At 58.6% G+C, this 15,557-nt stretch overlaps 2 protein-coding genes across 8 annotated transcripts in view; one reads left to right on the top strand and one right to left on the bottom strand.

Annotated features, from left to right (window-relative positions):
- LIMS2 (LIM zinc finger domain containing 2) overlaps nt 1–15,557 on the top strand; it is a 42,980-nt gene that overhangs the window by 21,775 nt on the left and 5,648 nt on the right. For 2 of the 4 annotated variants that reach the window (XM_019022054.3, XM_019022053.4), the window contains exons 2-4: nt 2,026–2,185; nt 4,689–4,755; nt 5,041–5,161. The exons of 1 other annotated variant lie outside the window; for it this stretch is intronic. In XM_019022054.3, the coding sequence (XP_018877599.1) occupies nt 2,030–2,185; nt 4,689–4,755; nt 5,041–5,161 (344 nt within the window). In that variant the 5' untranslated portion in view covers nt 2,026–2,029. The remainder of the gene's footprint in view (nt 1–2,025; nt 2,186–4,688; nt 4,756–5,040; nt 5,162–15,557) is intronic. One more of the 4 variants, XM_019022055.3, reaches the window with a different exon arrangement.
- GPR17 (G protein-coupled receptor 17) lies at nt 6,481–13,672 on the bottom strand. 4 transcript variants are annotated; one of them, XM_019022056.4, is made up of 3 exons: nt 13,420–13,672; nt 11,363–11,598; nt 6,481–8,870 (listed from the first exon to the last, which is right to left on the bottom strand). In XM_019022056.4, the coding sequence occupies exon 3, from the start codon at nt 8,848–8,850 to the stop codon at nt 7,831–7,833; it is 1,020 nt and encodes a 339-aa protein (XP_018877601.1). In that variant the 5' UTR covers nt 8,851–8,870; nt 11,363–11,598; nt 13,420–13,672; the 3' UTR covers nt 6,481–7,830. The 4 variants fall into 4 exon arrangements, with proteins under 4 accessions (XP_018877601.1, XP_018877602.1, XP_004032565.1 ...); XM_019022057.4 differs by having other exon boundaries at nt 11,363–11,566; XM_004032517.5 differs by lacking the exon at nt 11,363–11,598.

Genomic DNA, 15,557 nt, shown 5'->3' with positions numbered 1-15,557 from the left:
TGGGTGTGTGTTTCAGAAGAGGAGGTTCACAGTGTTCTCCCGGAAGGAAACCAAGCCTGTCCTAGTGAAGCCCTGCCCAGCCCTCGAGGGTGGCTTGGGGCGGCCAGTCTCCACCCTGGTGGCCTGCCTGGCTCGCCCTGTGGAGACCAGCAGGGAGCTGGGAGGACTGAGGACCAGCCGCTGGGTGCCGAGACCTCGTTTCTTCTTGGTTTCTTCCCAACTCCTGTTGCCACCATCTCTGCTTCCTTGCCCTTCTGGCCTAAATGTGGGCTCACATGGTGGGTTTGGTCTCCTAAGCACCCCAGAGGGCAGGCCAAGGTGGACAGAAGCCCAGCATGCCCAGAAAGCCTGGTTGAATGGCCTTCCAGACAGCCTCTGCCAGATGGGTCCCTAAGCAGAGAAGAAAGGACAGCCTGGGTGCCCCTTTCAAGTTTCCAGTTCATCTCCATGTGGCAGCAGCCTCCTGCGAGACCCTCCGCCCACAGCCCACACCCAGACCCTAAGCGCAGCCCTGTCGTCCACCCCTGGACTCATCCTAAGGCCCCTCTTCTCTGTGGTTGACACTCTTCAGGCTGGCCCTGCCCAGATTGCAGGCCGCAGAACAGCCTGACAGGAGCCTCACTCACCAAGCATTTCCCTCATGATGTCGCGGCAGTGACTGCTGGGTGGGATTCATCCTGGAAGGCAGAGCAGGCGGAGAGGTATTCCCAAAGGCACTGCACTCGAGTCCTGCCACCACCCGGCTGCAACCAGGCAGACGTTACCAGCTGGTTGCGTCACTCCCCAGCGGGCCTGATGATCCCTCTCTGCCCAGCCTTCCAGGAATCCACTGGAGTTGACACTTGAGACAGAACCCATGTTCTCCCTTCCTAGCAAAAGGTGTGGGGTATCCGGTTCTTTGAAGGTCGTAGAGGCAGTTGGGGTGTTTAGGACTACATCCTGACCCTGTTTTTGAGTCTAAAAGGCCCCTCCTGGCTGTGCCGAAGGGCCCTGGGGCTGGACTGATTGCGGGCCTGGCTCACTGTGGGCTTTTCCCCTGTAGTTCGCATTTCACCCCTCCCAGAAGGAAACCCACCACTGACTCTGGGGACAGGCAGTGCCCAGTATGGGTGAGATTTGCTCCCCTCACCACACTCCCATCTCGTCTCAAAGATTCATACTCTTGTCTTTTTTATTTATTTTTTATTTTGAGACAGGGTCTTACTCTGTTGCCCAGGCCTGAGTGCAGTGGCATGGTCACAGCTCACTGCAGCCTTGGCCTCCCAGGCTCAAGCCATCCTCCCACTTCAGCCTCCAGAGTAGCTGGGACTACAGGCTTGCACCACCACACCTGGCTAATTTTTTTGTTTTTTTGTATTTTTATTAGAGATGGGTTCTTGCCATATTGCCCAGGCTGGTCTCGAACTCCTGGGCTCAAGGGATCCGCCCACCTTGGCCTCCCACAGTGCTCTGGATGACAGGCTTGAGCCACTCTGCACACGCACCCGGCTACCCTCTTACCTGCTCTGTGTTTGGGTGGTTATGTGTTTATTGGAGGCAGTCAGTTTGAAACTAACTCATGGTGCAGAGGATGGAACCATGGAAGACTGAGCAGTCTGGGTTCAAGTGTGGACCCCGCTCTGCTGTGTGAGCTTGGGCAAGTTACTCAACCTCTCTGAGGCTTAGGTCCCTTTTCTGGAAGAGGCCATAATAATAGTAGCTGCAGTATTGCCTTGGGGATTAAATAAGAGTGTGAATACAGAGCCGCTCACCTGTGCTGGGTGGTGTTCTGTGTGCGAGACTCTCTGGTCCCTGAAGAAGGGGTAATAGGGGCCCAAGTGGGAGTTGACTGGGCCCCTGACACCCCAAGGGGTGGGCACTACAAGCACTGAGCAGCCTGGATCCTGGGTTAGAGCGATTTTCCTGATCCCGTAGAGCATCTTCACTTTTTAATACGAGGTGTGTCTGTCGGGCGCAGGCCTCCGTGTGTGCCCCATCTGCACCCCTGACCAGCTCTGACTCACCCCTCCTGTCTCCCGCCCCCAGCAATATGTCGGACGCCTTGGCCAACGCCGTGTGCCAGCGCTGCCAGGCCCGCTTCTCCCCCGCCGAGCGCATTGTCAACAGCAATGGGGAGCTGTACCATGAGCACTGCTTCGTGTGTGCCCAGTGCTTCCGGCCCTTCCCCGAGGGGCTCTTCTATGAGGTGAGGACACTACTGAGGGCTTTCTCAGACCCAGCTCAGAGTCTGCCCTCTATGAGCGGGTGGGCCGGGCTCCATGCAGTGGTCCCGACTGGTGACAGGGCCAGGTCTGGAGCCAGCCCAGAACCAGGCTTGAGCTCCTGCACAGGCCCATCCTTCACCTGTGAGATGTGAACAGCACCCCAGGTGCCCTGGGTGCTAACAGAGAGCCACCTTTCACCAGCCTCCTCTGGGCAGATGCTGGGCAGGCCCTGGGGGCAGGAAGAGCCTGCCCTGGTGGTGCTTGCCCTCCCTGGGGACCAGACAGTGAGCACAGCAACCACACGGCCCACCAGATGGTGCTGATTCCCTGGGAGTCAGGGTTCCCGGGGTGGGGTGGGGTGGTGCTCACGGAAGGTGAGGTTTGGGCACACCTGAGGGGAGGGAGCCATACTGGGCAGAGGGCACCGCATATGCACAGACCCTGTGGTGGGAGAACATGGGGTGTATGGAGAGCAGTAGGGAGGCTGGTGTGATGGAAGCCGAGGGCATGAGAGGGAGAGGGCTAGGAGCTGAGGACAGGGAGGTGGATCTCGCTTGGCCCCACGGGCCTCTACAGAGCCGTAGGCTTCCCCTCTGCGAGAGGCAGGAGCCACCTTGGGGTGTGGAGCAGAGGAGTCACACTATCTGCTGACATTTGAAAAGGTGACCTGGCCAGGCGCGGTGGCTCATGCCTGTAATCCCAGCACTTTGGGAGGCGGAGGCAGATGGATCACCTGAGGTCAGGAGTTCAAGACCAGCCTGGCCAACATGGTGAAACCCTGTCTGTACTAAAAATACAAAAAATTAGCCTGGCATGGTGGCAGGTGCCTGTAATCCCAGCTACTCGGGAGGCTGAGGCAGGAGAATCACTTGAACCTGGGAGGCAGAGGTTGCAGTGAGCCGAGATCGCACCATTGCACTCCAGCCTGCGGGACAGAGCAAGACTCCATCTGAAAAAAAAAAAAAAGAAAAAAAAAAAAGGAGGCTTGTGGCCGCTGTGCTGAGGAGAGGATGTAAGGCGGGGCAGGAACAGAGGCTGGGCCAGGAGGCCGGGGGGACCAGGAGCTGAATTAGTGCAATCACCCAGATGAAAGTGAAGGGGCCCCCACCAGCTCACAGGAGCAGTCGTTAAATCATCAACAATCTTGCGAGCTGGTTGGGCAACAGAGTTATTGTTTAAAAATTAAATTATATCAACGTACAATGGGATACAATTTTATTAAAAACAAAGGTAACAAATACTCAAAGCATACCACTTGCTAATTATTTTGTTCCACTTTACTGTTGTCTATGCTGATGGGGTTATTTCTGTCCATTGTGCTGGTGTGGCCACTGCACATCTCCTCTCAAGTCCACATCGATGTCATGTTGGCAGCCAGGAGTTGGCCATGACGGGAATATTCACATCATGGACACTGGCAAACGCCCCACAGCAGGGCCTGCCTCTGCGCCCCAGAGAGCTGGCTGTTCAACATTTACCAGAACATCACTTGTGGTTGTGGTGGCGGTGGTGGCCAGGGGTCAGATGCTGGCTCTGTTTCAAGGTAGAGCTGATGGGACTGGCTGGTGGATGGATGTGGGGCCTGTGGTCCGCCTGGCAGAGCAAGAGCCGCTGTTCCTCATGGTGCCTTCGGCCTCCTGAGAAATGCTGTCTAAGTGTAGAGGCAGCGGGAGGGGTGGGCAAAGCTCTAGGAGGGGTGGCCATATGCCCAGAACAAAGCCTCTCTCTCTCACACACAGTAGGTGCCCAGAAGATTTTCATTGCTGAAAGAGTTTAAGGCCCTTCCTGACTCTACAGGTCACTGGGTAGGGCTATATCCAGTTTAGTCTAATAAGACACTCATTTTAGAGAACAGGGAAAAACCAATTAAAAAACAGAAAATACAATTGTTAGAGGAAAGCAGAGGCAGGCTTTGGCCCCGCTTGTGGCCAGCACAGGGGCCCTCGCTGGCAGCTGCCGCCTGGAGGGTGTGCACGCTGGCTCCTGCTGGCCGCAGCCCTGAGCTCTTCCCACTTCCCCATGCCCAGGCCCTTCCTGCGTTCCCTTCCTTCTGTCTCCTATACCCGGGTCTTCATGGCCTCTGAGAGAGCTGGATACTCCCACAGAGAAGGTATAGGAAATAAGACCAAGTGACACTACACTTCAAACTGGATCTCATCCCTCTTGGCTTAAAACCGCCTCGCCCCCAGCCTGTTCTCTGGACCAACAGGGTCCAGATCCTCAGTAGACACCAGTGGCCCTTTGACAGGTGGCCTCACCGACCTCTCCAGCTTCCACGGGGGCACCTCCCTTTGCACCCCACCATCCCAAAAGGGCCAGTGTCCTCTCTGGCCAGGCCTGGGACCCACTGCTCCAGCCTCAGCCCGGCATGCCCCTGCCTCAGTGCTTCATCCCCTGCTGTCAGGTTCTGACCCAACAAGGGCCTGGGCTGCTCTTGGGGATGATAGGTGGTTTGCTTGTCCTCTCTCTGTGACCCCTTTGCAGTTTGAAGGCCGGAAGTACTGCGAACACGACTTCCAAATGCTGTTTGCTCCGTGCTGTGGATCCTGTGGTAAGGCCGGTGACAGTACACATCCTGGGCTGCCTGGGAAGTGGGCAGCAGTGTCTGGGGGCAGGGGGCCGAGGGGTCACACAGAACTGGCCCAGCTCTTTCCTAACTCCCCACCTTGCCTCTCTGAGCGGCAGCCGTCAGGCCCCCTACAGGCATCACCATCCCACGAGGGAGCCCATGGGCCAGGCAGAGAGCAGGTGGAGTGCTAGGTGGACAGGGCTTGGGAGGGTCCGAAGAGGGGACAGGTATGTGCTCCCCAGCCAGCAGGGACCTGTCCTCTTCCAGGTGAGTTCATCATTGGCCGCGTCATCAAGGCCATGAACAACAACTGGCACCCGGGCTGCTTCCGCTGCGAGCTGTGTGATGTGGAGCTGGCTGACCTGGGCTTTGTGAAGAATGCCGGCAGGTGAGATGGCCGTGTTGGGCCAGAGAGGACTGGGCCACAGCCCTTCCCAGCACACCTGCCACCCCTCCTGTGTGCTACCCACTTGCTGAGGGCGCAGCAGGGTCCTGGTGCTGCAGCCTGCACTGATGTAGCTGCCCTCCCTCCAGGTAACCCCGGGGAGGATAGTCCAGCTCCCAGTTTACAGGGCCCCATGCTCAGCGAGCTCCTGGCAGCTTCTCGGGAGCCATGAGAAATCCTCACACTCTGCCACCCCCCCGGCCACCCCGTCTACTGACCCCACCTCTCCACCTTCTCCTGCCTGTACCTGTGCAGCTCAGTGTGGCTGGAGGGAGATGCCCACATTTACTCTAAATTCAGGGCCACAAACCTCATGGGTACTCCAGAAGTTCCCACCTTCTGCGAACCCTTGGTCTCTCATCCTCCCTTCCCAAGCACTGTCCCTATAGCAGGTGGCCTTGTCTCCCACCTCCCCTGGCCCTAGCTCTGAGATCCCGTGCAGCCCGGCCTCTGTCTGTGAGCCCTGTTCATCCCCACACTTTCTCCAGGGCTTGCTTCTCCATGCCACTCTCTCGTCCTTTCTGAAGGACTGGGCTGGGGAGGTGGGTTAAAAACACTGCCGGGCCTTCCTCCCTGGCTTCTCCCAGCACACCTGCTGCCCCTCGCGTGTGCTACCCTGGTCTCATCTGCCCAGGGACCCACACCTCCTCTTGACCCCTCAGCAGCCCTCACCACAGCTGCTGAGGTGCAGAAACGCCCCCCTTCTGGCACCCGGGACCCTGAGTTCCTGTGGTTCTGCCCTCCCCCACAGCTGCACCTGCTCACTCCCCTCCTCTGAGCCACCTTTCTCCCTGTCTCTCCATGGGGGGTCGTCTGGGGCTCCGTGCCCGGCCCTCATGGCTGCCCTTGCAGACAGAATCCTAGAGCCTTAAATGGCACGTGTGTCTGGACAATTCTGGGCTCCACTTCAGGCCTCTCTCTCGCTGTCCTCAGCTGCCCACATGCCACCTCCACTTGGTGTCCACCGGGCATCCCAAACGCAATGAGGCACAAGCAGTTTGGGATTCTCCTCCACTGACCACCAAGGCTGCCTCTGCATGCGTCCCCTGTATCAGTGAGAGGCGGCGCCGCCCCCCAGAGGCCCCAGCCATGCTTCCCCTGCCACACTCGCTCTGTCCGGGCACTCTGCTCCCTCCCGCAGCTCCTCCGAGGTGCTTCCCCGACACTACCGAGCTGTTGTCCGTGTGCTGCCCACGAGAGAGGCACATGGCCTGGTGCCTGGTGTCCAGCCCACTGTCCTCGGAGCTGGGCGGTGCCTGGCATTGAGCAGCTGGTCTAAATTAAGGGCTGAGGGGCAGATGGTGCAGTGCAGGGGCCGAGGGACAGCAACAGGGGCTTGTGCTGACCAGCAACGTCGCCGACAGGGTGTGTGGAGCGAGCCCAATCTCCTTCCTGAGCCAAGGTTTGCACAGGGCCACTGCCCCAAGGGCTGGTTGGGGAAATCCGAAAGATGCTGGAAACGTTTTGGAAAGTCAAACATGCTACAAAAGCGTATTGCCGTAAGGACGGTGCAGGGTGGCAGCTAGAGTGAGGAATGAGGGCCCCCACTTGGCCCTCCCAGCCCCACAGTGCAGAACCTCAGAATCTGGGCAGATGTGCTGTGAGCTGCCAGAGCCCCAGCAAGAGAGCCCACGAGGCTGCCTCTGCCACTGTACCACCACTTCACCATTCTTGGGTCAGAGAAGTTCTGAGAAACGCTTCATGTTGACCAAACACAACAACCTGTGTAGTCTTAAAGCTACAGTTATATTTATGGTCTGTACAAACAAATACAAAAAAGGACATGTTAGGGAAATATCTGCACACTAGCAAGGGAAATAGCTCAGGCAGAGAGAGGCCTCTCTGGAGGAAGTGGGTCTGGGTCAGTGGGAGGCAGGTGTACAGCCCAGCCCTGGCCTGAGCTGAGCTCCCGTGACTGCACAGGACATGCTTGTCCAGGACTGGGAGGCCTGGGAGCCTGTCAAAGAGCTCTGGGGGCTGCAGGCTTGTGCGTGGGGTTACAGCAGGAGAGATCCAGGATCCAGAGCTGTGCTGAGTCCCTGCAGGCCGTGAGTGCTGACGTCCGCTGGCAACCAGCCTGAAATGTGTGGCCTGTGTGTCTTCAACTCAGGCAGTGTGTGTCTGGCAGAGGCACTGCAGAGGGGCCTCAGAGTACCTTGCACTGCACAGGAATATTGAGACTCCCTCCCCGCCCCCACCAGGACTCCCAGGTCCCTCTTCTGGGTCATTTGCAGCCTGCCTTCCGGGTCTTTCTGCTGAGCCTCGCTGCTGAGCGATTCTGTAGCGGGAAGGAGGCTGGGAGCCTAGCGGGAAAGAAAGGCCTCCATTGTTCAGGGGTTGTTCTTCCGGCCTCCTCTCTCCCTGCCACAGATGAAGTAGTTGAGTGTCTAGGAGCCATTGCAGCCATCACAAGCCCCTGCAGAGGGGTGGCTGATGGATCCCCTTTGTCAGTTCTCCCTTTTTATGGGTTGAGACTAGGCGATCTAGAGAAATGGCATTTGCTGAGATTTCAGGTTGCTTGCTGGGGAGGTGGCTGGGGAAAGGGCAGATGCCTCTTGCTGAGTCTGCTGAGTCCTAAACAGTCTGCGCTCGGCCTGGACGGCGCCCCCCGCTCACAGCTCTGACTTGGCACTCAGCGAGCTCTCGTTGGTTTTCCCTTCGAAGCTGGGGGGCGGGCCCTTGAGCCTTTTGCCACAGAGCAAGTTGCACAGGGCGTGGCGGAACTTCTCAGCCACGAAGAAATACATGATGGGGTCGAGTGCCCCGTTGAGGCTGGTGAGGCAGGAGGTGATGCGGTTTGCCAGGGCCAGGATGCGCTGGGTGGCGCAGGAGGCCCCACGGCTGCGGTAGTGCAGCACGTAGACGGAGCGGTTGACGTGGTAGGGCACGAAGCAGACCAGGAAGATGGCCAGCACTATGGCGATCATGCGCACTGCCTTGGTCTTGAGGCGCTTCTCCACACGCAGGCCCTGCCGCAGGCTGCGGATGATCAGCAGGTAGCAGGTGACCGTGGTGATGAACGGGAAGGTGAAGGCCACGGCCAGGGACACCAGGGCATGGTGGGAGGCCTTCTCCCGGTACAGCTGCAGGCAGACCACCGTGTGGTTGGTCTGCATGGTCTGTGGGCTCACCAGCAGCGGGGCCATGGCCACAGCCACCACTACCCACAGGAAGGCACAGGCCAGGTGTGCGTAGAGGGGCCTGCGGAGCTTGAGGGACTTGACTGGGTGCACAATGGCCAGGAAGCGGTCGGCGCTGATGCAGGTGAGGAAGTAGATGCTGGCGTACATGTTGAGGTAGAAGAGGAAGCCGGTGAGACGGCATGCGATTTCCCCAAATGGCCAGTGGTTCCCAGAGAAGTGGTAGACCAGGCGGGTGGGCAGGACCAGCACGCACGACAAGTCGGCCACGGCCAGATGCATCAGGAACACGTTGGCCGGGGTCCCGGACTTGTGGTCTCGGATGAAAAGCCACAGAGCCAGGGTATTGCCAACGAAAGCCAGGATAAAATCCAGAAGGTAGAAGGAGGCGAACAGCACGTTCTCCAGTGGCGTCTCCTGGCCACATTGCTCTGCCGTGGCCAGGGAGAAGTTGGTGATCAGACCTGGGGGAGCCACTTCAAGGCCATTCATGCTTTGGCTGGAGTCAGAGCCTGGAGGGAACAAGCAAACAGTTCACAATGAGCTTGCAATCTAGGCAGCTTCACGCTCTCTGAAGTCCAGAAGTCAGGCCTCCAATGCCTTCAGAACCTCCCACTTTCAAGCTCAGCACTGCCCACGGGGCTGCTGAGGGGACCTCCTTGTCCATTTGGTGTGCGTGAGCGTCAGAGGCATTCTGAACTTCAGCACAAGGCAAATGCAGAACCAGGGCTTGGAATTTCGCCACTATGCAGCTGCACCCCTGCCACCCGGGAGATCTGAGGCTCCTCAGAGCTGGGAGGACCGGGTCAGTGCCATGGCGGGGAATGGGACGTGAGCCTTGCCTGGGTGAGGCTCTGGGTTTTCTGTTCTGCCTCTGAGGTGTGCTGTCTGAGTGACAGGGGTGGTGAGGGGCGGGGGCAGTGTGTCTCTGGGATTCCAGCTCCTCCTCAGCCGAAGCCTTGGCAGGTGAGTTCTGCTCATCCTGAGTGCCTGGACCCTCCCTGACCCACCTGCCCACAGGTGCAGTGGCCGGGGTGTCACCACTTTCTGCTTCCCCTGACCATGGGTTCCCTGGCACTTAGGAGGGTGCCCCCAGGATGGCAGCAAGGGCTGTGCCCTGGGACGTCAGAGGTCTGCTCTTTTTACCCGCCTGAGAGTTTCAGCATCTCTCTTGGGGGCTTTCTGGACCTAGCCCACCAATTCCGTTTGGACATCCTGACAGGTGGGGAGACCTGTGTTTAGGAGAAGCCTGTGCCTGGGTATCAGGCCAGCTGGGAGTATTTTCTCTCCCAGAGTAGATCCACCACGAGGGGGCAGCATCTCTTCCAGGAGGGGAAGACCCATTTTACCCAGCGTCAGAGACACTGGCCAGCGCTGTTGAGGACGGATCTGCAGCCCCGGAGAGGCCTGGAGGCCCCGTGGCTTGCCCACGTTTGAAGGCCAAGTGCAGAGCCCTGTGACAGTCCTGGGAAACAAGTCATGTCCATCTGGTGAACCCTGGGTCTGGATAGGGTGCTCCCCACCCTCAGCAGAGAAACCCACTCTTGTTTTGATTTTAGTCAACTCAGAAGATTGAAGAAGGAGAGTGAGGGTCCCAAACACTCTGCCTCCCCAACCCAGGCCTGTGAGTGGCAGTGTGGGCAGGCGGTGGGGCCAGAGCAGCCCGCAGCCCGGAACCAGGGCAGGACAGCGCGCCTGGCCTGCCTTTGAACTGGGGTCACCAGCGGGCTTCGGCCAGGTGGGTGCTGATGATGGCACAGCTTCTGGGGCTCCTCTGGGCACCCAGCTTCCCAGTATCCACCATCCCCACCCTGCACAGCCAGGCTGAAGCAGAGGCTGGAGAGAGGTTTGCAGAAGAGAAGCTGGCATCCTGCCTGTGCCCATTGTGGCAGCAGGAGGGGAGGAGGCACGGGCCGCAGCCCTGGCAGGGTCCTCATCCTGGGCGAGCCTGGCTCTGCACCGAACAGCCGGGGTCCTGCCTGCAGCAAATTCACTCTGCACATTTCTCCCTGCCCCTTCCTTCCTTCCTTCCTTCCTTCCTTCTTTCTTTCTTACCTTCCTACCTTCTCTCTCTCACTTCGCTTTGCTTGCTTGCTTTTCTTTATTTTTCTTTTTTCTTTTCTTTTCTTTTTCCTTTTTTCTTTTATTTTGCCTTCCTTCCTTCTTTTCTCTTTCTCTTTCTTCCTTTCCTCCCTCCCTCCCCTCCCCTCCCCCCTCCCCTCCCCTCTGTCCCCTCCCCTCCCCCACCCCTCCCCTCCCTCCCCTCCCCCACCCCTCCCATCCCTCCCACCCCTCCCATCCCTCCCCTCCCTCCCATCCCTCCCCTCCCCCCTCCCTCCCCTCCCCCCTCTTTTTTCTTTTTTTCTTTCTCTTTTTCAAGGTCTCCCTCTGTCACCCAGGCTGGAGTGCAGTGGTGCAATCAGCTCACTGCAGCCTCAACCTCCAGGGCTCAAGTGATCCTCCCACCTCAGCCTCCTGAGAAGCTGGGACTACAGGCGCACACCACCACACCCAGCTAATTTTTGTATTTTTTGGTAGAGACGGTTTTGCCATGTTGCCCAGGCTGGTCTCAAACTCCTGGGCTCAAGTGGTCCTCTCTCCTTGGCCTCCCAAAGTGCTCCTTGGCCTCCCAAAGTGCCGGGATTACAGGCATGAGTCACTGCGCCCAGCCCCTCTCCTCTTACTGACTCCACAGGGCTGTCTCAGGATGCTGGTGGCACGGGGCAGAGAGGGCATGATGACTGTTCATGGACACAGCAGCCCCTTGAGGAGGAGGCTGGAGCCATCCTCACATGGAGGAGAAGCAGGCATGGTGGTGGCCCTAGCCCTAGGGAAGGGTGGGTCGCACCCTTCCTTCAGGAGAGCGAGTGGCCAGCTGCTGTGGCCCTCACATGGAGGGTGAGGGCTGGCCCAAGCACCTGGCCATCAATGTCCTCAAGCAAAGGGGAGGGCAACTACCTAATAATATTACCTTTTAGCTATTTCTCTAGGCAGGTTCCCCTACCTGAAAAGATTGCCCCCGGCTTCAGAGTGTTTCAAGATGCCTGAAGTTCTAACACCAGAGATGGTTTCCTGCTGCTTCCAGGAACAGGGTCTGTTCTTAGTCCAATGTGGAGTTCCTCATGGGGACCCCATTCCCCAGGAATCCAGGTTCCACAGTCCTCTGACTTGGTCTGGATGGTCTCGGCTGGCACTTTCCCTAGGACTGCTAAAACCACGGTGAGGGCGGAGAGCTGAGGGCTGAAGAAGGCGGGGTGAGTGATCCTTGGGAGAGGGAGACAGGCTTGGCTGAAGCCCTGGGGAAGGGCTGAGGGCTCTGAAGGGGGCTGTGGAGGAGAGGTAAAAGGAGGGAGGAACACAGCCCTTGACAGGGCCTGTGAGGCAGGGGAGGACAGGGAGCAGGTACCGGTGGGACGGTGGCAGGGGAGGGGGGCCCGTGACTTTGAGGGTGTCGTGTTGCATGTGCTGGGGGTGAGGACCCGGAGACTGGAGGAACAGGGCTCCAGGGCAGATGCATGGGCAAGCAGAGAGGACAGCCCATGGTAGATGGGAGGGGCACACAGGTGTGCTGTTTTCAGGTTGGCAGGAGAGGAGGAAGGTGTGTGCGGGGAGGCCCTGGAGACTGGAAGAGGAGAGGGGGCCCAGTGAGTGAGGGGCCCTTGTTAGAACCTGGGGGTGGGAAGGGGCCAAGGTGGGTGCCCTCCACCCCAGGCTGTCCCTCAGGCCTGTGCTGTGCCCCACAGTGCAGGCATCACCTGGCCCCACGAGAGAGCAGCTCATAGGTACGACTGACCACTCTGCCTGGCATGGTGGGGGCCTGCCTGTGCTGGCTCAAACCAGTTTTAGCCCCATGTTACAGGTTAGGGAATCAAGGCTGAGTGTCTGCTAACTTGTCTTAGGTCACTTGACCAGGAGACATTGGCCCTGGAGCTGGAAGTGAGACCAGGGAAACCGTCTCACTCCCTGGGAGACCACCAGGGTGCCTCGGCCAGGGTGGGGGGTGTGACTCAGTCTCAGAGCTTGCCATGGAGTTGTTTCCCAGGCTCAGCACCCCCTCCTGGCCCTGGGGCCACTCCCTCATTTTAGGGGCCCATGTGTGAAATGAGAATGTGCAGCCCCTTGCTCAAAAAGGAAGAGTTTCAGGACAGTGACGGCAGAGTGTTACTGGGCTCAGGGCCCTGAGTGACGGCAGGGGTGGCATATCTCATGGCACCAGGTGGGCCTGTGGTGCCTGCTGCCTCCAGCCCGGGGGCCTCAGCCTGGGCACTGCCCTCCACTTCCTGCCCGGGCCGAAGGGCGTGCCCCTCGCTCTCTCTGGGACTGAGACTCCATTTTAAACCGCTTTCTGGTTTGTTTCAGGTTTGCTGAGGTTTCTTCTCCCTTTCTGTCCCCCGTTTGAGGAGTTCTGATGCTGATTGTTGCAGTTTGGTCTGAGATGGGCCCCGCTTCACTCTCTGTTGCCCTTTAGAAACACAAACTTCAGCCTAGACTCGCTGGTTCCTCACGACTCACTGGTCAGACGGCCACTGAGCCGGTGTCCCTAAGAGGAAAGGGCGTGGCATGGGCCGGGGCCTGGGCAGTGTTGGGTCCCGTGGCTATGGGTGAGTCGAGCATCTAGGACAGGTCTTAGGCCTCTGTGGAGGTGGCAGGTGGGCATGTGTGGCCTCGGGGAGGGCCTGTGGTGGCAGCGCAATGGCCAGGTGGTGGCAGTTTCCTTTGCATTAGCGCCCCTCCATCCCTGGCCCGAGCCCTCTCCCAGCCATCTGGCTCCTCTATGGGTCAAGGCTGCCTAATGGTTAGGGGCAGCGGTGCTGTCATTGCAGCCTGGACTGCCGGCAAGCCACTTCCCCTCTGCAAGCCGCCATCAGAGGGACAAAACACCGCTTTGTGGGCTGCTGTGAATTCAGACTGTGGTCAGCCTTCAATGCACAGGTCAGACCATCACCAAAGAGATGGGACGAGACAGGCTGCTGCCTGTCTCCCTGGGCAGGGCTTCCCGCTGAGTGTTTCCCTCTGCTTAGCCCTGGGCTCCCAGTCCGCCCCACCCAGCCTGCCCCTTACCTCTAGCTGCTGGTCCGGGAGGAAGGGACAGGGGTCTGCGGGGCAGCAGGTGATCTCCGCCCGTGGGTGTCGGTGGTGGCAGGGGGCTCCTTGCCGCTGTGGGTGGAACGCTGGCTATTTAAGGAGAGGAAGGGAGACCACGGCCCCTCTGGCCCTGAAAGGCTGCTTCATTCCTGAGGGGTCCCTTGTGTGTCAGGCTGCTCCTCTGGCTGCTGCTGCTGCTGCCGCGGGAGCGTGAATATTCGAGTGTGTCCCTAGCCCATGCCCCCCGCCCCCAGCTTGGCCACAGAGTCTGAGTGTGTGACTGTCTCAGAGACTCAGAGCAGGCGGGGGCTGGGTGGGGGGCTTGGGCTGGAGTTGAGGGACACAACAGGACGTTTCAGAAGGGGATGATTTCCTACTGATGGGGGGCAGGGAGGGGCCGGCTGTCGTGGCAACAGGCGGCGCTCCCAGGCCTGCGCCCGCAGACAGCGGAGGGGGCCTGTGAACGGAGGGTGGGAGGCCGAGGAGTCTTGCTCACCGAGTGAGAGGCGACTCTTTGAGGACACTTGCTGTAGGGTCCTTGTGTCCTGCCCTGTATAATGAGGCCCCATTTGGGCACACAGAATAAATCATGGCCTTTATCTGGAGCGAGGCACAGCTGCAGGAGCCTCATAATGGGGCGCTGTCCTGTCCGTGAGGATGTGGCTCAGCTCAGAGGCCGGGTGCTCGCCGGTGCAGCTCCCCTTCTGCACGGGAGCCCATGAATCTGACCGCTGGCCCTGGGGCTCCTCCCTGGGGTGGCTCCGGGCTGGGGTGCCTTTGAATGCTGCCGGCGGCCACCTCTGAGACTGAGTGAACAAAGTTCATTTCTCTCTGTCTTTCTAAAAATGATACATCCAGCAACATGGGAAACCAAACCACCCTTCCTGGTTTCAAAAGACTTTACATTTTGTTGTTTAAACATTGAAAACTGTATGTATGTGGCTAGCATTTAAGGGACAGTGTCTTAAATTTGTGTCTTCACATCACCCTGTGCAGCTGGGATTATTGCCCCATTTTACAGACAAGGAAACTGAGGCTCAGGCAAATGAAGAAACTCACCCATCAGCAAACAGTAGGAAGCAACAGAGCCAGGATTTGAACCCAAGCACGTGTCACTCCAGAACTTAGGCTCCGTGTGTGTGTGTGTGTTTTGTTTTTCTGCTGCACTTTGAATTTAGAATGCTTAGATTTGATCCTAATTCAATCTGAAAAAGAATTCTGAAGGCCACCTTTAGATCTGGTGCTGTGATCTGGTCTGTTGAGAAGCTGTTTCCCATCTGGACTTCCTTCAAGAGAGATGGGCTTCCCAGTTTGTCTGGCCTGAGAGCCAGCCGGGTGTGAGGTGTCTGAGCCGGGGCGCAGGTCTCTTTCCTGTTGTGCCCACAGGCGGCTGTCTGGAAGAATTGGCCCAGGCTGGTTGGAAAGGTGGTGGCTTGAAGCTAACCACCCTGAGCAGGGCATTTCTGGGCTCACAGACCTTCTGTTATTGGGGTGATCACTGTCGATGGCTTCAAGGGCATTGACCGTGGTGATGGAGTTTTGAGGCGTTGAGCTGATTCCTGCATCTTTGAAACAAAAGTAATTCCTCGTGGGTTGAGTGTTGTCCTGACGCTCATGAGGAGTCACCAGAATGTGGAGTGGGGTCATGGGGCCTACATGCTGAGGCTGGGACAGAGGCACCGCGGGGGGCATGGGCTGGCCACCGTAGGCGCCAGGTGGGGCAGCTCAGCCCCAGACCTGCTGAGGAGGTGGCCTGGGGTTGGTGCTGGGGCACAGGTGTCTGGGCAAGGGTGGGCTTCAGGGATTGTGGTGATGAAGACTGAAGCCACAGGCCACAACTGCTTCCCGTCGCTGGGGCATAAGAGCCAGGGCCCTGGCCAGTTGTCGAGGGGGAGATGATGCCCACCGAGGCTCCTTTCCTCTCTTGTACAGTCATTCATTCACCCAGGCATTCAGTCAACTGACCCTGAGCTGTTGCCCCCTGCTGGGCACATAGGGTCTTGGGGAGGCACAAAGAGCCAGTCGGAAGCTTAGCAAGTGGCTGCTGGGCCTTTGTTTGGGCCCCTTGCCCTGCACACAGCTGACGATGAGACACCCCAGAGCAGATGGAGCAC

The sequence above is a fragment of the Gorilla gorilla genome, chromosome 11 (assembly GCF_029281585.2).
Source record: "Gorilla gorilla gorilla isolate KB3781 chromosome 11, NHGRI_mGorGor1-v2.1_pri, whole genome shotgun sequence".
Classification (NCBI taxonomy): Eukaryota; Metazoa; Chordata; class Mammalia; order Primates; family Hominidae; genus Gorilla; species Gorilla gorilla.
The sequence above is the reverse complement of the archived record's forward strand: the minus strand, read 5'-3'. Positions and strand labels throughout refer to the sequence as shown.